General features: G+C 34.6%; 1 protein-coding gene across 1 annotated transcript; it reads right to left on the reverse strand.

Annotated features, from left to right (window-relative positions):
* Positions 1-12,647: 12,647 nt before the first annotated feature.
* LOC116009798 (polygalacturonase 1 beta-like protein 3) lies at positions 12,648-14,831 on the reverse strand. Its single transcript, XM_031248929.1, has 2 exons — positions 14,685-14,831; positions 12,648-14,581 (listed from the first exon to the last, which is right to left on the reverse strand). The coding sequence occupies exons 1-2, from the start codon at positions 14,772-14,774 to the stop codon at positions 12,788-12,790; spliced, it is 1,884 nt and encodes a 627-aa protein (XP_031104789.1). The 5' UTR covers positions 14,775-14,831; the 3' UTR covers positions 12,648-12,787.
* Positions 14,832-25,179: the final 10,348 nt, after the last annotated feature.

A 25,179-nucleotide genomic window follows, 5' to 3' on the forward strand; every position in this document is an offset into this window, starting at 1 on the left:
TATACATTTAGTTGCGATCTACATTTACTAGTAAAAAAGCACATTAGCTACACATGTAAAGTGTTTTTGCTACACCTGTACAGGTGTAGCATGAGTCATCATGAGAGTGATGGGAAAAGTGTAGGCTTTTCACAACACCCAAGGATTTTGCGGAAAGCCAAGGTATTATTATTATTATTTAAATATTGAATTTCCGCGACAGCCTCTCCGTTTAGGGTGTAGCAGAAAGTATTATTAAAAAAAATAGCCTTTCCGCTAAAATTTGTCATATTGCCTATAGATAACGGACTCAAACCAAACAAGCCAATAGGCTGCTCTCTAAGAATAGAACTTGGAACATTGTGGTTTCCAAACCAATAATCTGATCAATTTGGTTGAGCCCGGATTCAACCTGATGACTAACTTGGCTTGTTAAAGCCGGTGTAACTGGGGTAGGTTGTACGAGTACAAAAAACACTAATGCTAATGGATCAGCTCAGCTGCTCAAGCATAAGCTAAAATAAAATACCTGAACTACCATCAATGGGCAACCAAACATCTCATAAGGGCCAGGCACTTTATGCAAGAGCTCTTTGGAGTAAAAACATGGCGGTTAACAGCATCACCAAGATCTTCCATGCTGAAATTGCAATCTGCTTCAATGAACGAAATCCCTTGAGCACTGCAATCCACCATGAACTTATCCTTAGGGCCATGATGAATGAGCCGACCTGCAAGAGGGTAGTACCATACAAGGGCTTCAGCAAATGCATCTCTAATGACTTTCACAGAGTCTTTGGCTTTCATGAGGGGATTTGCCTATAGAACATGACCATGCAGAAATGGAGCCTCAGGCCTTTTTGGTCATCTATGTCTGATAATTCCTTTATTTCTTGGGGAGTAGGCTTGGCTGGTCGCAGGAGCTCTGCTTCCTTATGCCAAACAACAAAATCTCTTTTTAGTGCCATTTTTCTTCAGTATGAAGCTTGATGTATGCTTGCATGTAATATGCTGCTTCAATTTCTGGTGTGGGTGTTATATATAGAGGTAATGATATGACACTTTTTTTTTTTTTTTTTTTTAAGTTATTAAACATTAGGATAAAGATCAGCGAAACATGATGTCAAAGCCTCAAAGGCATATGTCATAAGCATTTGGTATTTTTGGGATATCATTTTCGGAAAATATGAATTCGCCGCAAATGCATTTAACGTAATTTTTATTTTTATACATTTTTGTTGGAAAAAAATTACTTCGAATGCATATTTCCATACGTCAAAAGCATTTTCCATATGCATTTAGTTATTGTGCATAATTGTGCATATAAATACATCAAATGCACCAAAAACCTTGTGGTCAAGTACAAAGTCCGTCCAAACATTTTATAGGTTCGGGGAGAAATTTTTTTTTTTTTTTTAAAACACCTGCATGAAAACCCATATTTAAATTTAATAATACTAAAAAATGATAATATCAAATAACATGAAATAATATTAGAAAATTTTCAACAATTAAATGAAACTACTAACACAAGAATGTGTCATACTATTGCAAAAATCGGTCGTCTAGGCACCGCTTAGGCGCTAGGCGGCTCTAAGCCGAGGCAAATTGCTCCCTTAGCGGCCGCCTAGCGCCTAACTCGGCCGAATTTCGCCGAGTTAACTCGCCAACTCGGCAGAGTTAGCGAGTTAACTCAGGTGATGTCGGTCTTGTTAATTTATATATATATATATATATATATATATATATATATATATATATATATATATATATATATATTTATTTATATAAATAAGAGAAGTAAAAGATACATATATATAATATATAATATAATATATGACATACAACCACACATGCACTATTTTTTTGTTTTTATAGGTCTCTGCCTAGGAGCGCCTAGACCGCCTACTGCAACCATGCATATCACTAACAGTAAGATTAAAATTATGAAAAGCACATGGTATGTATAAATCTCATTTCATGAAAAAAGTACATATATACCATTTTTTTTTTATTTCTTTGTATTCATTTGTACTTATGGGACGTCATTCCAATTAAAATAGGGGTACTGTGTAATATTCTAATTTGGCCCCTCTTTTATATATATATATATATATATATATATATATATATATATATATATATATATATATAATTGTTTAAAAATTATGTCAAAAATATAAAATATTCAAAAATAATAAATCTAATATTTCACTTAAAAACTATCATCTGGGGTCATGCTTAGATGCAAAATCATAAACCAAATTTTTTATATCAACCTTTTCCAAAATCTCATTTTCAATTGCAATTAAAGCTAATCCATTGATTCTCTCTTGCAATGTAAGATAATTGATTGCAAGTAAAATTTCAACAATTTCAACATTGAAAATTTTTTTTTTTTTTTTTTTGTAAATGCAATAGTAATTGAAATAGTCGATTATTTTTTTCTATTTACGCTTCTCGAACCCAACCCAGATAGATATTTTCTAGAAAATATAATTATAAAATCCTATTGATACAAAAAAAAAAGTTATATAAAATTATAGACATGAAAATCTTACTGATGGTGTTCAATAAATAGTTACAAATAAATAAAACTTATCAAATTATGTATTATCGTAATTAATTGATATTTTGCAATTTTATGTTTTGAAAGTTAAAGGGTTGAAGAGATGTGAAAATAAAAATTGCAAACTTGTTTGAAAATCAAAATTACCGAAAAATTGTTGATTGAATTCCAATCTTCGAAGAACTTGTCAAATAACTTGCCCTCACATATGCTAAGGTTATGAATTTATTCCAATTTATCTCTATGCCACCCTTCCATAATCATACCCAAATTGCTCTACCTAATTCTAATCACATTCAAATTGCCCTACCTATTTCTAACCATACTCAAATTAACCACTTTCATTCTTGTTTATATTCGATACTTTCAAGTGATTGGCCCCAATTTCCATGTAAAATTTTTACATAAAAAAATACTACTATATCTAATATATATATATATATATATATATATATATATATATAATAGTTAGGCCCCCAAATTTTGGGGGCCCTGTGCAGTGGCACAGGGAAAACATGCCCATGGCCAATCCTAATATATGGTCATGAAAATTTCAAAATTTTATGAGTGTTCAATATTCATGTTATTCAAGCAGGGCTCTCCCAAATGAGAAATGCCAAAGTTTGAATTCCAGTGAGACATTAACTCTTACATTGTAACTCTTACATGGTAATAAAGTCAATAGTAGTAAAAAAAAATTACATCAAATGCATTTAACAATGCAAATGCGTTTGCAATAAAAATCACATGAAACACAAAGGTCCTGTTTGGTAAATAATCAACCTATCAGCTAATTTTGGCTTATTTGACCACTATTAATTATTTGCCTTTGGTTAAAAAATCAATATAAGTGTTTGGTTAATAAGCATTTTGTAACTCCAAAATACTAAAATTCAAAAGGATACTTAAAGCAGCCTTTTCAATTAGCTTTTTTGAGAAAATAAATTATACCAAACAGCTATCAGCTAACAGCTAATTTACCAAACACATTTCCACAATCAGCTATGTTATCAACTAATCATATCTTCTAACCCAATCAGCTAACAGTCATTTACCAAACAGGGCCAAAGTATCTAAATTCACGTTCTCAAAGCTTAGAAACGAAAACAAATATTTCATAAATCGTAAGCGTGGCTCTAGGGCATTGGTTTAGTTGTCTCCTCACTTAAGATTTGATTCTTGTCAAGGTATTGATTTAGTGATTAAAAAATCTCATCACTTAAAGATTTGGTTCTTGCTATTGGTTTATTGGTTGAGAAGTCCCATCATTTAGGATTTGATTCATGCCAAGGGCATTAATTTAGTGGTTAAGAAGTCTTATTACTTCAGATTTGCTTCGGTTTTGAGTTTCTTGTGTTCAAAAGTGTACAATTTTTGGTATTGAGTCTCGAATTTAAGTTGGCTCAATTTACCTCTTTACGGGCTTGAGAACAAATTCTTGTAAAATCTAGGATATAGTTCGGCGAAACTAAAAACCTATCTTATTGAAAAAAAAAAAATCATAAGCGTGCTCAACAAAAATTAAACGTGGTTAACCATGCTATGTTTGTTTTGTGTATATATCTACTAGTTATAATACGTGCATTGCATAATTAAACTAATGTCGAGTACACTATACATATTAAAATAAGTAAATAATTAATATAATATTTAAATATGAAAATTAATTAATATAATATACAATTGATTATTTTCAATATAAAAAGAATCATATTTTCAAGTTGTGATAAAAATAGTACGGAGTACTAAATAAGACTAGGGTTTTAGATAGTTATGATCAAAAATAAAAATCATGTTTTAAAAATTTTTATATTAAAATAAATTAAGTGTATTTAGTGCGATTTTGATGGTCATTGGTAAGTCGGTAAAATTTAACTTTTTGTTTGGTTAAAAGTGACATGATTATAATGAACATACGGATTATGTCAAGGAGTAATATAATTAAAGAGTTATACAATGAAGTTATAGCATAAAATTCATAGGTTTTCCTTGTGTATATAAGTAAATATTCAATTGTCACTATATGCTAACTATTCATCATGTAAACTCTCATTAATAAAAATGAAATATGATAATTTTGAAAATATTATTATCATTGCATAATGAATAAGTCAAAATATACAAGTTATCCGTGTACATAATTACACCAATGTATTTTATATTTTCATTAAACTCTTAATAATATATTGGCTGTTATATTTTTTTTCGAGTACTATTGACTCTGTTACAATGTAGTATAGTGTTCATAACTACTTTCTCAAGCTACTGAAACACAAAGAGTCAACAGTCTACTCCCTTCCATGTGTGAGTATAAATCGGGTGCCACTAGACCACAAGATCTTTGGCATATTGGCTTTTATATAATTTAGTAGAAATACGACACAACAATTCCGTGTATTATAAAAAAATGTTTATTTTTTATTTGTTAGTTTAATTTGTATATTGTTTAAAATGACAACCTGGTTAGTGGCATAGTTAGTAGTTACGTTGCAATGATGAAGGATACAGGATCGGAGAAAAGACTGGACACAATCACACAAGACAGCTACGTGTTTCAAGTTTACGTTGCATGCATGCGAAAGAAACTAAATATAGTCAACTTGAATTAATTATTGGGGTGATAAAATGATCATAACAAAATTCTTAAATTAAACGAACATGCCAATGCGTAAAGTTGATTAAATCATGCTGTGGATTCAAAGACAGCTCATGTATAGTTTCTTTTTTTTTTTTTCACTCATTTTTAAAAACATTTTAAACAAAATATGTATTAAATTGAAATTTTCTTATAAATATAGTAAAACTTATCATTTCAAGCAAGGTTGAAAAAGATCAGATTTGATTTTTTTTTTTAAATTTCTTTTAATGTAATAAGGGGATGGCGTCATGGCGATGGCGTTTATTCTTTAAAGATCATATTTGATCTGAAATCAAAGCTCACCTCACAATCTCACAGATCTCACACGTCACACCTTACAAATCTCACAACTCACAAAACTCACACACCTCACAGATGACAGATATGAGCTCACAGCTCACATATCTGGCTACCAGACCGGCGAGCTCACAAGTCACAGCTCACAGATTTCATCCATCGCCGGCAACCTCCAAACCTCGCGGGCAGCGGCAGCTTCACAACAGTTCGGCCGGTGGCGGTGGTTACCTCAAATAGAGACGGCAGTGACTCATCCGGCGTCTCTCTCATCCATCTCCGGCAACCTCCAACCTCGCGGGCAGCGGCGGCCTCGCAGCAGCAGTTCGGCCGGTAGCGGTGGTGGTTGTGGTTACCTCAAACAGAGACCGTGGTGACCCTTCCAGGTCTTTATGCTTTTCGGCGATTCTAAAAATAAAAAATAAAAATAAAAAAGAAAAGGGGCGGGGTGTTGAGACGGGGTGGCGCCTAGGCGACCGGCCCGACCTTTCTCGACGCGACCAGGCACTGCTTAGCGCCTAAGCACATATTATTGCAACACAAATTTCAAGTATACCTGAGGATCAAATATAAAAACGGAAAGGATTAGGTTAAAGGTTCGGAGTGTGACTTTTCAGTTTTCAAAGAGATATTGGATATCCTTTGACTACCTATGAATTCTCTAGAGAAATCAAATGCATGTATAATATGATCAGTAGTACTAAAAAAATGATATTAGATTTAATATGCACTCAAGTCAAAGCATTGCTCTACAAAAACTAATTTAATATAATTAATTAATAATAGATTTTTTACCTCAACTTAAATATACCATCCCTCATAGAATCAACAAGGATTCGTATCGGAGGCCAACCCTGGCCAAGCTATGTCAGGCTATTGCTTTGGTAAGCATAGGATTTCAAGTTTGACCCATTGTAGTGATCACAACTTATTGGCCTTCTTGGATTCGTATCATTTGTTAGGATCGAATTAACTCAATACATGCTTAAGTTATATATTCTCCAAGTAAACATTACCCTACAGGTAAAGACCATAATTCCAGTTCGTACTGACCGCTTTCTCAAAGTGGTAAAAGTAATCCAAATATATTTATTATACCGCATGCCACTTACTCAAAGTGTGGATGGTGGTCTAGACTATCCAAATTGTACTAGCAGTTATTTGGAATCTCATTGGCCACTTACTCAAAGTGGTGATGGTGGTTTAGACTACCCTACAACCGGTGACAGTTTGCAATAACCTAATATGCTCGTGTTGGTGGCCGATAAAGACCATAATTCCTACCTCCACAAGCCAGTTACTCAAAATGGCGATGGCGATATAGATGGTCCCGTTTCGTGCCAACGATTACTTGGTGCAGTGGTGGCCACTAACTCATACTTTAGGCATGTGCCCTTATTGACTTTGTATTATTTTGCCTTCATTTCTTTGATTTTGATCTGTGTGGATGTTGCTTTGTTTTAAGCTAGTATGCCATGATTTTTACTTTAGTCCGGTGCCCCTTTATATTTACTTTAGGTTTGTGTGTCATTGTTTATACTTTAGGCATGTGCACCGCTCCATTCTCCCTTAGTTTTAGTTTGCGGGTATGTGTGCCTCACAACTTGCTTGGTGGCCTTTGGGTCGCTTATGTCATTTTAGCACTCTAAGAGTTGTCGATTTTTCAGCAAATTAAATTGGAGCTAGATAGCGTTCTTGATTTATCTATATGGTAATATGGGTGGCCTTGTGTTGCTTGCTATTAATTTTATCGTTGCGGCTTAGGTATGGCCTCTTTCTTGTTTGACTAGATTTAATATGCTAACGGTAGACCCATAATTTTTAAATTATGATCCATTATGTAACATGAACCATGGTATAACAATTACACCAAACATGTATACCCAATAATGACTCATTTTCCAGAAAACATTTTCCAAACATTTTCCAAACAGTCATACAATAATGACTCATTTTCCAGAAAATATTTTCCAAAAGTCATTTTCCTGCTTTTCAAACGGACCCTTATACTTAATGTCTTAATTCATTCTTCTTTTGTTTAACACTTTAACCTCCAAGATTTCTTCAAAAATATGAATTCCACTTTGAAAAAAGAAATTAAATTAATTTATTTTCTGAATTTTCATGTTTTGCCAAAATATATATTTGTCAACATAAAATTGATACTTACACTAGCTACCTGCAATAATAATAATGTGCGGAACATATTTAATGTAGCAAAACGTACTATATCCCAACTACTCTATTACATACAACTTTACTCATTCATCAATAATAGTGTACTAATTGTCATAAGCTTGTTGAAAAACTTAACTGCGCATACTACTCAATATAAACACCAACACCTAAGTTATAGCATGCAGTATAAATGTTTCTGTCCTTCAATTCATAATTGTTTCAAATAAAAAAATAATATCCACACTTTCATACTTAATTTGTTGCAATATTTTAGACTCTATCAACAAGATGGGTGAAACATGATTCATGTACCAATAAATCATTAGTTTGAGTCTTGCCAACACCCTCTCTATCAAGCTCATCGTGTAGGGTTTTCATTGTGTGGTTTACCTTTCATGTATAGTTTGCGGCTATTACACAGAAGCGGAGTTTACCTAGTTTCTCTCTCTTCTTTAATTTCTAGTGTAATTGTGATCCTTTTAATTTTGCTCCTAGATTCTTCCAAAATGTATGAAAACCGATCATTCTTGCCTTAAACCTACAAAATTGCTCCTAAATGCACAAGTGGTGAAGAGTATTTAGGGCGAATTGTTGTTCTCATGAGGATGGTACGTAATAGATGCAAGCTTATATCTGATCTTCTCAAAGACAAAGTAATAAATCTTCTTATGGAATGAAATCTAACACTAATAGAGATCATTTTGAGAAGAACAATCAAATAACAATTGGAATGAACACAAAGGATAAAGAAGGCGGAAGAGAATAGGAACTTAGACTAAGCCGGCTAAGGTAACGTGACCAAATCAGGAACAAGAGTAACACTAGTCAATTGACGTGACAATCGATATCATTATATGGGAGGAAGCATTTCTCAAGGTCATTCCACACTCTTAGAATACACAAGGACATTCTCATGATGACTCATTAATGTCTAAGAGGCATATTATCAAATATCTTATTTGTGACATCTCATATTCCCCTTATATCAAAGGTGAAGTGAGGTTAATGAACCCTTTGAACCTAAATTAGGTAATTACTTCCTAATCGGGACTTAATCATGTTAATTAGCATCATCAAAGTCAAGTCTCATTAATCCTATTCGACCAATTCAAAATCACATTTTCTTAATCCTAATCTTCATTCATATCATGCCCCTTCCTAGGGGCTCACACATGTATGTTCACAAGCAAAACAAACATAGATTCAAGAGTAAAATATGATTCCATAAAAACACAAGGAATTGAAATCGCAACAAATTGAAATTGGAGTTGACTTATCTAATTAACTTAAGAGTTGGAAAATAAAATCAATCTTCAATCCACATCAACAATTATATAGCTTCCAAAGGAGAAATAAATCAAGAACACCCCACTTTTGCCAAAATTTTGGGAGCATAACAGCGGCTCTCGGAGTATGCCAAAATGACAGAAGCAACCCAAATGCCAAACAAGTTGTAAGGAGGCAAACATGCTCACATACTAGAACCAAAGGAGAATGGAGTGGCGTACAAGCCTAAACTAATAAATTAATAATAATAATAATAATAATAATAATAATAATAATAATAATAATAATAGCGCACACAGCTAAAGCAAACGCAGTAGCACACATGCCTAAAGCAAACACAATAGCACACTGGCCTAAAATAAAGCAAGGAGCACACATGCCAAAACCAAAGATATGAAAACAAAATAATACCAAGTCAAACAAGGCAATAGTATGTACCATCAATACCATTATGAGCAAGTGGCCTGGGACGATCTGTATCGCCATCACCACTTTGAGCAGGTGGCTAGTAGGTGCAAGAATTATATATTGTCTATACTAGCCACTAGCCTATTGCAAACTACCAATAGTTACAAGATAATTGAACCACCATCACGTACCACTTTGAGAAGTGGTCAACGGTGCACCGGATAACTGCATGTACTAACGAGGTAATATGAACTACCATCACTACTTTGAGCAAGCAACTATCAAGACACCAATTAATTGTTAGTATGAGTGGAATAGTCTGTACCATTATCACCACTTTAACCCGATATCTGCAGACATCAATAGAGTGCTATGAATTACTTTCACCACTTTGCGCAAGTGGCCATCAGGGGCTGGACATATGGTCTTTTCCGCAGTGTGGGAACATATTTGATCACTAATTATATTTGGCGCATTTCAATTCGTTTTTTACCCTCGTCAAAGCTGTAAAGTTCATCATATGCTTGCCATTTGCTCCACACTCATTTCCCCCCTTTTACAGAATCTGTAAACAAAGACAATGTTGCTATCAAAATGTCTTATTATTTTAAGATGCGCATGCATTTCGTCTTCGATTCTATTTGATGTGTTCTGAATTGCTATATGATGAAATGCATGCAAAAAGACCAGATTCCTACCAGTCCTTTTCGTACCAGGCCAACACTAATTATTTTGAACCCTAAAATTCCTCACTTTATGCATCATGCTTCCCATGGTTTCTTTATGCCAAACACTCAATAACTAATTATAACATGCTTATTGACTTAGTGAATTTTGCATGACTAATTCTTTATACCTAATAAGCTAGTGAATAAGATGTTATCAGACTTTGTATACAATAAAGTTCCCTTTTTTTGGAATATACAATAAAGTTCCCTAATCTTGAATAGGGGTTTAATCCCCAAAATAAATTATTCATTATGGGATAATTATAATCCTTAATACAAAAATGCCCAAATGTGCCTGGTATAAGCATCTATTGTAGAACAAACGTGTATGACGGAGAATTGTAACTTAGCTTGTTGGGTTTACACGTGTTAAAAAATATACATTTGAAGTAATTTTTTTAAACATTACGAATAATGTGTTAAAATTTCCTTAATTTCCTTCTCCCAAAAGTGAATGGATAATAATAATAATAATAATAATAATAATAATAATAATAATAATAATAATAATTTCAAAATTTTCATTCACTGTAGTATACTATAGAAGTTAAATGAAAATTTCATACACTTAAATAGTGTTGGAACATTGGACAAAAAAGTCAAGAGAAAACATCATATCCATCACAAATGGTATTAATTAGTTCACTATTTATACGTTAAAACTTGTCCCCCTTTTTTTTTTTTTTTTTTGGGTTACATTCATAGCGGAAAGAAAAAAATCATTAATTGCAATTCCTAGCGTCCCTCCTAATATGACCCAAGTAGATCATGGAACAAATAAGATTATTCAGGAACGTTCTCAATTCAATGATACGGAGTAAATTAAATTACCTATAGTTGCACAAAATCTCCCTTTAGTTTTGAATCTGATCAGGTTTCTGCTGCAATCCGTGACAACTTCAAGAATTCACGAGCAATCTTCAATGTAGCGTATCTAGCTGTGCCCCCTAGGAAGATTACGAAATCGAACTTCAAATAATAATTCTAAATGGTTGAAGAACGTAAGAAGTTAATCAAGGATTAACACATACACTTTGGGTGCATGTGAAGTTGAGGCTTGAATACCGCATGAGCCCCATGTGTCATACATGCCGGTCTCCCGGCATGTGTTCCCCCTTAATCTCATATAAATACCACATTAAATGCGAGAGGGAGGGATTTTTGGACATTTCCAACTACCTAAGAAAAGTTCGGGATCGTCTAACTTATAGCCTGTACACCGAGTTCACTATCTTAAACCAACAAGCAGACTAGAGAAGGATACGCACACGACCTGACCTTCGTACTTGTACGTATTTGTGAGAAACACCGTATTTTCCACATCAATAAGCAATAAAGATAATTAGTTTAAGAAACGAGATTGAAGATCTCTTCCTTCCTAAGGCCTTCTCCAATGGTTGGAAATTTGGTGTAGATTTTGAAGAGATTTTGTAAGTGTGATTAGGAAAGAAAAAATGAGGTGGAAGAAAAAAAAAAAGAAAAAGGAAAAAAAAATACAAAACAAAATCTGACAAAAAAATATTGAAAAAATAATAAAAAAAAAATTACGCGCCCGCCTGGGTGCAACATATGTTTTCCATTTCAGTGGGCCCCCAAAGATGCTGACAAAATTCATTCTTTGCAGGAGAAAGATTTGATTAAATTTGCTTCATCCCATTGGTTAAAAAACTTGCATTGAAATTTTGAGTTCTTAAAACTTGTGCCAAAACCCACTAATGGGAATGGCCTAAGAGATAGTTACCCAAAATCAACAAAAATAGAATTAAAGTAATCTTTAAGGTCTTGACCTTCGTTTGGGCTTAGACTTCCCTTTAAATTTCACCGTCTTTACACATGTCTAATAAAAAGTTGTCTTAGCTTATTGGACTTGGATCTTGTTGGGCCCAATTCGCACTTGTAATGGATCCGTAGGATGATCTGTATCATCCTTCCCTTTTTGAAAAGGATTCGTCCACGAATCAGCAAAATTATACGGAGATAAATAAGCAACATTGAAAGTAGAAGGAACATCTTGGTTTTCCTCGCTCGCCATCTCAAAGAACTGCAGAATGAACTCAAGGAACCAGAGAGAGATACTGCGTAATACAATTGAGAACAGAATGACGAAAAAATAAACAAGACAATTTAGAAAAGTGATAGTTTAGGAAAGTAATGATTTTAGGGAAGGAATGCAAGGTGACATTTGAAAAAATATATTCCCCTATCCCATTTTGCATGTCTTGTTTATTATTCATTAGTTAACCAACTTTTTTTCTCCATTGCTTATTTTATTTAGTAATTTTTAATTATTTTTAAATTTTATTTTTTTATGTTTATTAATACTTTTAATATAATTTTTAAATATATAAATTTTTAATACTAATACTAAACTTAATATTATAAAAAATTAAATTAAAAATAACTGCAATCAAACCTCATTAAATGAGAGGAGATATTTTTTGTTTAACAAAATTAGGAAGAATATAGTAATTTTAGAAGCTAGCATATGGCAGGGCTGGCAATGTACCATTGTAATCATTATGCAGCGTACGCTGCCACCGCAAGTTGATGTAAAAGGTCAACTTAATTAGAAACACAGAAATAACCTCTTCATTAACACAAATCTCAGAAACAAAAAGGTGAAATAGCAGAGGTTTACATGCATCGTGAGAAAACCAAAAAATAAAATTAAAAAAAAATTAAACTCCAAGCAAATAAAATTTCCAATCAACGATCAGCAGTGGTCCACGTCATATCGTTCTCGAAAATCCAATGGCAAACCTCGATTTGGCCAGGGCCATATCCAAGCGTGACGAAGGCCAGATGACCTGGACTCCATGCTGACGTGTCGAGATGACAGATGGCCACGCCACGATTGATTTTAGTCTTAGTCTCCACGTCAAGAATGTCGGCCTCGTACACTCTCACTTTCGGGACAGAGTGGCAATAATACAGCAAGTAAGGGTACAAGCTCTGGTGGCACGAAACCGATTTCGTCACTCTCCCGCCGTTGACTCCGTTGACTTTTCCGATCACCACTTCCCGCCGTGACCCCGCCCGGTTCTCCGTCGTCCTGACGGTGATGTCGCGGCCTAACGTGGCGGCGGCGAAGTCGATCATGTCCTCCACGGACCCCACGCACCGCTTCGTCTCGCCGCGGCTGGGCACGCGCTCGCATTCCCCCAGCGCGTTTATAATCACGCGCTCCATCGTGGAGTTGTCCCGCGCGTGGAAGACACGCTTCAGCTCCGACATTTCCTTGGACGAAAACGGTAATTTGGAGGAAATCGGACGGGGCAGAAACGACCTCGCCGGCATCTTATCCTTAATGTCGGGCATCTTCATCGTACTCCCTTCTTTCAACATGTTCTCCCTGAAGAATTTGGGTTCACTTATTTTGCCACTGACAATTTTCGAGGTTTTCTTGGTGTAACCTGCGAATGTGATGCCCTTTTGTGCGTATTCTTTGAAGCTATTGTTAAACCCATAAACCTTAAACCCCACATTTGGGTTTCTCCCTCCTTTAGCGTATTCTTTGAATGTGTCCAATCCTTCATTGAAAGATTTCCCATAATTCAAGAAACTCGTTTTTCCGGTGTTGGAATCTCTATCGTAAGACTGGAATGTGTCTCTCCCGGCATTTGCTGTGTCTCGGTAACTCTCAAAGCTGTGGACCCCACTGTTTCCGCCGTTGCCGTAATTCTTGAAGTTGTTAGTTGGGTTGTTGGCGTTTGAGCTGTAAGCCGTGAAGGAGTCGTTGGCGGCGTTTCCCAGCTCGCCGTAGCCGGTGAACGCCGAGCCGATGACGTTCGAGGTGTCGCCGTAGCTGTTGAAATCCGCGGGGACGCCGTTGCCGTTCTTGGCGTAGCTGACGAAGGCTTGGTTGCCGGAGTTCGTGTCGTCAACGTAGCTTTTGAAGGTTAGTTTGTGGTTGTTGCCGGAGGAGTCGTAGGAGGAGAACCGCAGATCCGGGACGTTGACGCGCGGCATGTAGGTCTTGAAGTCGCCGGCGCCGCCGGTGGCGCCGGCGGCGTAGGAGGTGAAGTTGCCGGCGGCGACATTGGCGTCGGGGGAATAGTTCGCGAAATCCTCGCGGTGGCCGGTGGAGCTCCGGCTGTAGCGGACGAACGCGCCGGACGCGAAGTTGATCCCGTCGGAGTAGCCCTTGAAGACGTCGGCGCCGCCGAGGCGGCCGGAGCCGTAGTTGGCGAAGCCTTTGTTAGTGTAAGAGCTAAAATCGGCGTCGCTGTGGGCCCTCTTATCAATTTCCTCAGACAAATCAAACCCGCAGAACAAATTGGCGGCGGAGCAGAAGGACGAGAGGTGGTCGGCGAGGGCTTTTCCGGCGGCGAGGCGAGCGTAAAAGGCGGCGTCGACGGCGGATAGCGGCGAGGCCTTGGAGAGGAGGAAAGTGGGCTTTGGAAGCTCATTGGAAATGTGTTTGTTCCAATAGCGAATGAGTGAAGATGTTGGAGAAAATGGATTATTATTATTATTATTATTCGAAGTAGCGAAAGAAACCTGCGAGATACGAAAAGGGACAAATTAGAAAGAAAAGCATTATATTGCACTATAGGCCAAAACGAAACTGGAGATCAGACAACATTATCTGATCTGTACTTACATTGAAAGAAAACAAGAAGAAGACGATGAAGATGAAGAGAATAGATCTGTTGATGAGCTTCAGACGATGACTTGTGTCCATTTCCACCATGTTGTTTCTAGGTAGGGTAGGTCTTTGTGAGGTGGGTGGGTGGGTGTAAATGGTTTGTGTCTCTATGTGTCTTGGGTTGCATGTTTCTTGAGACTTGGGTATTAAATAGGGAGAGCTATCCTAGTTTCTTTCTTCCAAAAAGTTGATTCTCTACTCCTGTTCAGACTTAACATTTAGAAAATATAAATCAGGGTAAATCAGCTGAACACACATACTAAACTTTTACTTATTGAGCACAAGGAGTCCCTCACTGTGAGAAGAAAGTCATTGGTGAGACTCAATTTTTGATTTTTTTCAAATTTTAGCATTGTGACCAATTGAGTTGTCCATGCTAACTTTTTTTTTTCTTCTTCAATTCATTTCTTTTTTCTATCTGATCACATAGGTTTTCTTAAATAGAATCTTATTATATATTGATGTTTTCTATGAATTTATTACATATATATGATTGGATATCTATATCATATTCACATTACCGATTCAATAAAAATATATATTAATATATGATCTAACAATAATCATTCAATAAAATATCAATCAGTACAGAACTCTGATCTTAACCATCAAATAATGTTAATTCATGGGACAGCTATTACTGTTAGACCATTGTTGGGAGATATGTGTCTCTACGCAGTAATCGGATTGCATAAAGATTAAAAAATAAATCAAATTGTCTATATTTAAGTGTAACAAATAAGTTTGAATAAAGTTTTCTAAATTGCGTGAAATAGTACAATTAGGCTTTAAAATTACATATTCATCAGGTTACCTACTTAGTAAGCTAATGTGTGACATATCATGATGCATATATATGTGAATCCTATGTATACAATTATTTCATTTCTTTTATTTTATTTCAATTTTAAAAGAAAAAAAAACTTATTACTCCATATTATTTATTTAAAAAACATTTATTTCTTATTTCAAAATAGCTACCGACTATTGACTTGTCAGTCAATGGTTGTTTTCGTTGAAGGACAACCAATATGATTATTCATTCCATCAACAGACTAGAGAGTCATGACTTTTCATATTTGGGCTTCACAACGAGGTCAAATTATAATGAAGGTGACTGCCATAGTTGCCTTTAATCCTCCTAGACAAGGGCAACCTGGTTGTTTTTATTCCTTTGAGACAAAGGCGGCCTAGTCGCCTTTGTCACTAAGAGGGAAAATGCATCCTTCATCTCAGGGATTGAAGATGGCCAAGGCGACCGCCTTTTATTCTCATAGGGATAAAGGTAATTACATGTCATCTTCTCCATATGAGCGATGAAGGCGGCTAATGGTCACCTTCGTCAAATCGGGACCACACTAGCTTGTTGTCAAAGAAAATAGTCATCGACCGTCAAGTCAATGGCGAATGCATGGTTGTCACATGTTAGTCTAGTTAACACCACATTCGCAGTAATCTACTCAATAGGTAATAATATAGTCTAATTGTAGTATTTTAATCATTTAGCCTTGATACAAGTAGGATGAGCGTATAGTAGTTTGGTTTCGATTTAATTCTGAATTTCTGATTCCTTAAATCGATAGTTCTAGTTTGAATTTTTTTTTAAAATTCCCTTTTCAATTTATATTTTCAAAATCATCTAGCTAATAAGCTAAAAAAAAAATCAACTTTTCAATGTTTTTTTTTTTTTTTCCTGTCAGACCACGAAGTGTCCTAAGCAAGCCTTAACTGTAGGAGACATTTTAAGCTTGATTTTTCCGTATGAAAGGGATTTAAACTTCCGACCTCTCTTAAGCGATAAGAGTGCACCACCACTCACGCTAATTGTGAGTGTACAAATGATACACGGTCCTTATGTTATTGGCTACATTATTTGTCAAAAATACACTTAGCCTATATCTAGGTTTTATTAGTTTTTTGGACCGTAAGTCAGTATGTCCATCAGTGCTAAAGAGGAAGCTGTGCCAGCGGATGCTGTCTCAGACTGCAAGGATTTAGTCCACCAATTCAAATTGTGTGGCTAACAGATTTTTAAGGATTGTGGCTCTCTTTTATTCAAGGAGTTTTTTCAGATCTAAATTTGTGAAGGTTGTTAAAGGATGCTACACTATATAAAGGAAGGCACTTGAAGCTCTAATATTCACCCTTTCCATATAATACAAGTTGAGAGCTTTCACACGTGAATATTAAGAAGATCATTTGAAGATTTAAAGACGTTCTACTACTGTCTTTGAAGCTGTCGTTGATGTTGAGTCAAGATGAAGAATTGAAGAATTCTTGGCTTGCAGTTTTGTCAATTCAAAAGTAGATGTTGAAGGTTGTATGTTGGTGTTGAACCTTTGTACGTTTGGATTGTATTCCAACTTGTGTAAACCTTGGTGCATCTAGTGGATTGGGCAAAAGCTGAGTAGCCCCGCAGATGTAGGAGTTATAACTCCGAACTGCGTGATCAATTCCTGTGTCCGGGTTCTCTTTCTTTACTTGCGTTTTTATTTCTTGTTTGGCTTTTAGTTTATCTAATCTGGACTAAAACCTATAAAAACGTTAAATAATCCATAAAGTATTGCATTCAAGATCCACGAAGTTATTTCACTAACCAAATTAGTTTCAAAGTTTTTTTAAAAAACAAATTTTCTTGATTTTAATATGTTTGTGTGCGCACTTGTTTTTTCTTTTCTTTTATTTTATTGTAGTAGTTTAATTAAATGTTTTCACAAAAGACAGTGGCAGAGAATCTTAGTCAATGGATGTTTTTTTATATTACAAGAAAAAGTGAGTCGACTGATATCTGAGTCAGATCTGAAGCTAGTGAAGCAAAGTGCTGCTCTTAATCTCACTTTATGCCTTTCATTTGTCTCTACTTTCATGCTAAACATTGTAGTAAGGAAATTCTCATTGTCCTATACTCCTATACAAAACGGATAACAATTACGTTGAGAACTTAAAAATTGCTATAAAATAATTTTAATTACTTTTTAAAAATTGCTATAAAATAATTTTAAACTTTTTTTTAGGTGACGAGAAAAACTTAAAATTACTATTTGAGGATATGTAGGAAATAAATATCGCCTTGTGATCGTAACTTACAAAAGACCACAAGATAGTGAATCAGTATAAATTATTCATAATTAACTTATTTAAATCAAGAAGATCAATAGTTCGTTCTCACGTAGTGGCAAACTTGTAATTGTCATTGTAACATTTCTTGTATTTCTTTTTTTAATTTTTTTTATTTTTCAATATGTAATGTACGGCAAATTATACCGTGCACCACAGTGCACATAGCAATGTGCACCACTTACGTAAACGACGTCGTTTTGAGCATTGTAAACTAAACGTTCGTTTTTTTTGGAAATTACGTTTTCCGTTTCGCCCGGTCTGTGTATTTATGTTAATATTCTGTGTATTCTAGGTAATCGTTCTGTGTATTCCAAGCAATCTTCTGTGTATTCTAGGCAACCGTTCTGTGTATTCATGTTAGTAACACATGTTGTAATGTGTTTGTGCATTCGAATGTTTAGGAGGATGAGTTCTATGTATTTTGTATCAATATTATGTGTATTCATGTTATTAACACAGGTTGTGATGTGTTTGTGCATTCGAATGTTAGGAGGATGAGTTCTGTGTATTTTGTGTCAATATTCTGTGTATTTTGGGCAAACATTCTGTGTATTCTAGGCAAACGTTTTGTGTATTTTAGATAATGATTATGTGTATTATAGATAATGAATTCACTGGAGTCATTCGTGTCCGCGTCCACTAACACCTGTGTATTTTGTGTCAATATTCTGTGCAAACATTCTGTGTATTATAGGCAAACATTCTGTGTATTCTAGATAATGATTATGTGTATTATAGATAATGAATTCCCTAGAGTCATTCGCGTTCGCGTCCGCTAACACCGAAACGACGTCGTTTACGTACGTGGTGCACATTGCTATGTGCACCGTGGTGCAGGGTATAGCGATCGGTAATGTACGGCTAGCTATTGACGGACAAACAGTATTTTATTGTTAGGAAAGTTTTAGCACAAGGGCCATCATGTTTGTATATAACAATACTTAATTATAGGATCAATCACATTATTGTACAAATTAAAGTCCGCTAGTGTATAGGTCGTGAAAGTTTTTTTTTTTTTTTTTTTTTTTTTAAGATTAGTAGAGAATTGTAGTTTGGAAAACATACCATAAATTAATATTTAAAGTGATCATTTTGAAGTATTAATTTACATGGGTCTATTTTTTATTTTGGTCAGACCAAAATATATTTGGATTTCTCTTAGTTGAGAGAATGAATTTGATATATTATACACTCAAAATGAATAATTGATTTTTTTAAAACACAAAATGAATAATTGATGAATGATAAATTGAGTTGAAAAATAGAGTTTGGAAATGTTTTTAAGTACCTTTTGTTCCACATTGGGATCCCGAAGAGATGTAGTAATGACTTTATAGTAACTTTAATGAACTTATAATTGTGACTTTATGCATCTATAATGAAAACTTTATGAACTTGAAGTATTGACTTTATAAATTTGTAGTTGTAACTCTATGAACTTACAATATTGATTCATAAACTTATATTAGAGAATTTATGACTCTACAGTTATTACTTTATGAACCAACACTAATGTAATGATTTATAAACTTAAAATAGTGACTTTTATGTACATGTATATCTATTTTTTTAAAAAATGAAAAATATATTAATATGAGTGTCAATCATTTAAAAGGTCGCAATTAAAGTTTTAATGATATATTTTTGGGTGACTCTCTTGTGGATTAGTGAAACGGGTTAGGTTTGGATGGAAATGCAATACTTATTATAGGAAGTATAATAATAATCTTGGATAAATTGATTGTTATTTGATGGATAATACACTAGGCCGGGGCTACATGGATCGGCCCAAGAGAGCAAGTATACTTTCTAGAGACTTCGTATCCACAAAGTCTCAAGAAAGTGGGGGACTAGATGATGGATAATACACTAGGCATGGACTACATGGACCGGCCCAAGAAAGCAATTGAATCAAGAAAGCCCAATAAGAACCCTCAACACAAAGCTACAGAAGAGTTCGATAAGGATTGGACTTAGCACTTGTAATATTAGCAAGATTAGGGCTTATTAGTTATAATGTAACAGGGACTCCCAATATGGGGCGGTCCAGGATTCTTGGCTCTAGGCCCAAAATATGTATAAATAGACCCTCCACACATGGAGAAAGGGGAAGCAATTATGAACAATACAATACCTATATTCTCTCCACATATTTTTCCTACATATTTCCTATATTCTCGCTATTCTAACAGGTGGTGTTGGCCTGCCTTTTGACTACCCAGAAGTCATAAAACCAACATTATTTATGAGGGAAAACATAATACGTATACTATGAGGAAAAGTGTGATACTTTGGAGGAAAAATATAATAAAAATCAAAATACAATATTTAAGGGTTAAAAATTATATATGAGAAAAAGTGGAATACTAATATTGAATAAATTGATTAACTGTTACTTATAAGGGAAAATGTAATCCTAATCATGGATGAATTTTGTCTACAATAGTTTGACTGAGGTGTTTCAGAAAGCGTTTAGAATTTCATATTTCTTTATATTAAATTACATATTCATTTTGTTTCAAAAAGAATAATTTACATATTCATTTAATTAAAATGAATTGTATGTTCATTTAAACCACATATCAGCATTCAGCACTAAAAAACGCATGCTCCCAACTTCAAACCACATTCATCTTATATTTCTTTAGGAGAAAATATTACCCCAAGCAAACGAATATTTTTTTCGTAGTTATAGTCACGCGTTTAGTGTTGTGCAGTGTTCTTTTACTGTGGTAGATTTCCTCCACCATTATAGATTCTTTCTTTTTACTTCACTGAAATACTCTCAATACATTTATATGCATAACTTAATGAAGTTTTGAGTGATGAATGCATGTCCGGATCTAATTGGTAAAGCAAAATCGATAACTGAGAGATGTAGCTTTGATGATTCAAGAATATCGGGTGTTTGACAAATAGTTGTTAGCTGATAGCGGTTAGCGATTGTGTTAGGGTGCTTGACTAGCTGATACCATTAGTTAGTTGTAGAAATATGTTTGGTAAATTAGTTGTTAGCTGATAGTTGATTATATGCAAAATGACCTTTAAATATATAATTTATTCTCTTAAAAAGCTTATCGAAGAAACTGGTTTGAGCATATTTTTAAATTTTAAGATTTTAGAGCAATAAGCTGTTAATAAAAACTTATTAATCAAATACACATATTGACTGTTTAACCAAGTCAAACAATTAATAGTGGTCAAACAAGTTAAAATTGACTGATAAACTAAATATATTATCAGGTGATTATCTTTTACCTTTTAAATTTTCATAAAAATTAGATAAATTTAATAACGAAAGACTAACTTTAAAATTACAATTATAAGAAAAATATGAATAAATCATTAGTCAGTGATAAAACCAAAATTTAAAATATTACTATAGTTATGAATTTTATTGCACGCGGTGTTCTTTTACTTTTTGGTCAGTCAGGAATCCATTTTATTTGAAGTATAAATAGTAATGTTCATAAAGTAAAATACTTTGGTATAGCTGTTGAGTTTTACCCATTTTACTAATGTAAATTGTGAATAGGATGAGAATAGGCCTAAGTAAAAATATATAACTGGCGAACAACGTAGTGGAAGAGTAACATGTGGTTTGGATTTTTACCTGGAAGAGCTCGTATAGTAGTGGTTTCTTTATTCCGTGATGCCACTTTTTTTCGCTTTTATTTTTTTGTCTGTTTCCCTGTCCTTCATACATGTTTGGTAAACTAAAGTCAATAATAAACTGCTCCTTTTCTACCACTTTGTCCATTTTGTAAAATATATTCAAGAATCCATTTGATTTTTATTTTCTTTTTTTAGAGTGATAGAGAAGCATGTAGCTACTGACAAACTAAATAATACTTCACAAACCACACAAAGATAGGTAAAAATTATTGATTAATTGTGCGATGAGTTTGATCGAGAGGGTGTTGCTATATATATATATATGGTGATCATAGGTAAAAAAGTGTTGATTAATTTCATAAATCCATTTGAATAGACCCACAAAGAGAGCTCACTTGTCATTTGAGCTACCCCATTAGGTGAATATATATTTCAGTTTGTGATAGATGGGTTCCAACTTGCAGTTTACCAAACACTTAGGGTGTGTTTGGTTTGGGGTTTAGGCATAAGGTATGAGTATCAAAGTGATTGCTAGTGTTTGGTTGATAGGTTTTGTGGATGCTACTATGGGTTTGGAATACCCCATTAATGGCAAAACTCATACCCTTATTAAATAAGGGTTTCATCTCCCTTCATCATTTTTTCCCCAACTATTAATAATCATTCCCATTCCACCCAACTACCAAACATGCTAAATACTTTCACCAAAACCCATTACCATTACCAAGTATTTGATACCCATTCCGATTCCGATTCCCATGTGCGAACCAAACGCACCCTTAGTTTAGCAGCCCGCTTAACTCTTGAAGTTAGTAAAATTCTCCATTGGCCAATTCAAACACTAGATAATCTACTTAGAGTTGATCCAAGTGATATATTTTAAAATTATTTTAAAAGTTTTATTAAATATTACAAAAAATGATTATGAATTTTTTTTAAAAAGAATATTAAAGAAAATAAATTAACCAAAAAATTAATTTTCATATAACATATGACACAGAAGAAGTATTTTTTTTTTTTTAAAAAAAACACACAGAAGAAGTATTTGTTTACGGTAAATTAACTAGTCTCCCATCCGAAACCCCTGATTTGTTTCAAGGTTGTAGCCCTAACAGACGACATAGTACCAAACAACGGTTAAAACATACACAATATAATAGCATAAGATGGAGAAGTAGCTTCCCTAATTTACATAATGAATACGGTTCAGGTGAAAGCCAGCTTTAACCTGTGAACCTGCGAACTACCGAAGGATTGTATCGTAATTATTACATGATTGCGCCGCAACAGCTCTCAAACATGTTTGGTGGCCCTTTGCGGTGCAATCGTATCCAGTGCGGTGCAATTATGTAGTAAGTATGGTACAATAATCTTACAACAGTTCACAAGTTCACATGTTAAGGTCAGTTCGCACATGGTTATGGACCTATATATATATATATATATATATATATATATATTACCAACAAATTAATAAAACAATTAAGTTGATATCCATGAAACAACATTTTTGCAGGCAAATTTTCTTATCAGGTAAGGCAGGTAAACCGACCACTGGGACGACAGAGCTTAACTCTCGTGGTTCAGGTCGACCTCACTTCAATGATATATTGTTACTGGTGTAGGTGCTTTCAAACTATTCAAATTTTCATTTCTTCTTAAAACAATAATGAATATTCAATATATTAGCCTTTACATCTGATGGATTTTAATAACCCGGGTGGTCTGAATTACAAAACCCGATAAAATAATAGGGGTATGACAAGCTAATGGATCGTAAGTATACCGCAGGGTAAAATATATATTGAATTATATAACGCTATTACAAAGGTAAACAATGTAATAACAAGACAAGTGTGATAAAGTAAGTCAGGATGTCCTAACAAGACAACCAGCGAGCTTTTATATCAGCCCTAGGTGTAACTGATCCAGAGAAGACGCAGGGAAGCACGCCTAACGCCCCGGCCGTAACCGCCTCCGCGAGACCCGGGCAACGTGCGGATCAAAGAGCCCGGACGCTCAGCCGGGCTGAGCGTGTTGCGGACCACGCTCAGCCAGGCGGAACACGCTTAGCCTGGCTGAGCGCGCTGCGGGCGCTCAGCCGGGCTGAGCGTGCCGCAGATCACACTCAGCCTGGCTGAGCGTGGCTAGTCCGCCACGTGGCTGGCTGAGCGCACACTCAGCCCGGCTGAGCGTGGCTAGTCCGCCACGTGGCTGTTTCCGGGTCATACTTGCTCCGGTTCCTTCTTGCCCCGTTCGTGCTCCGTACCCGGTCCTAATTATTCCATCAACATGAATAATGTGTGAATAGAAGGACAAAACAAACCATGGAATAAGTCTATTCTCAAAAATGATATTTTATTCTTGACCTATTCCATGAACCAAACACTCTTGTTAAGGAATTAGAGCAAATGGTTAAAGGTCAAAGGGCAAAGGCATACTAATTACTAATACATGTGCAGTACATGAGTTATGAGTTGTTGACTCAAGGGCAACAACATTTAAAAAGTTGTCAAGCCAATGAGCCACTTTCTAGCAAGGGACATAAGTACAACATATTAACAGAGTGTCATAGACTCAAAACAATGACAATATTAGCCTCAAAGATCAAAATCAAATAATGAAAATGAATTTTTTCAAAATAAAAATAATGAAAATATATGAATTACTGAATTGAAATTAGAAAGAAATAAATTTACATGTAATGAAAGAAGGGAAGAACCAAATCCACTACTCTCACCTCCGGTAGTGTGCAAATCAAAATATAAAATAAGTTATAAATTAAAATTCAATGAATGAAAAATATAAAGTTATAAGGTTATAAAAATTACATTTTTCAAATCTTTATTTCAACATCATCTAGATTTGTCTTAATTGAGATAGGTTGATTAGCCAACCTCATCCAATCTAGTGCACATACAAGAGCTTCAACAATTTTTAGTGTTAAAAAACTCTTATAAGAATCTAATACCCTCCCACTGGTACAGAATGGTGATTCAGAAACAATAGTAGATATTGGAACAACAAGAATATAATATCCCTAGTCATTTTAGATAGCATAAGGAACCTTTTAGAATTTAGCTTCCACCGCCTCAAAATGTCAACTTCATTTTCTTCCTCTACAATTATTGTCTCAGTCAAATAAATTTCTAACTCTAAGTTTTTTTTCTGCTCGATTCTCCATTCTCCAACCTTTGCTTCTTTAACTAAGCTTTTAAAAGATAGTGAGCTAGGTATCCCGATTGGAAATGAATCATACTATGAAAAATAGAGGGAAGAGACTTGATAGATTGCGTCACTGGATCAAAATGGATAGAATAAGTGGTCATATAATCATCAAACAACTTTAATTTTTAGATCAGCCATACCCTTTTCAAAAAATAAGAATTTACCTTTTTCATCACCATATAGTAGGGTAATGGTATCGCACATATTCAACTTTGTCCCTGGGGTCCAATCTATTGGTATAGAAGGTAAAAAACAAATAATAAATAATTATCAGAGTCGCCTGAATATTATATTTATCAAGCTTGACCCTCATGTTTATTCCCATCAATTGAACATTACCAGAATCAACTCCTACCATTTCATTCAAAATGCAAAACAAATCAGAATCCTCAAAGAAAAATGTATTAGATGCTACATACAAAGATCTAGAAATTCTAATAATCATTTCATAGAAACATTTCAGCAATTTTACCAAACAATCAACATA

Source organism: Ipomoea triloba, chromosome 2 (genome assembly GCF_003576645.1).
Source record: "Ipomoea triloba cultivar NCNSP0323 chromosome 2, ASM357664v1".
In the NCBI taxonomy this organism is placed as follows: Eukaryota; Viridiplantae; Streptophyta; class Magnoliopsida; order Solanales; family Convolvulaceae; genus Ipomoea; species Ipomoea triloba.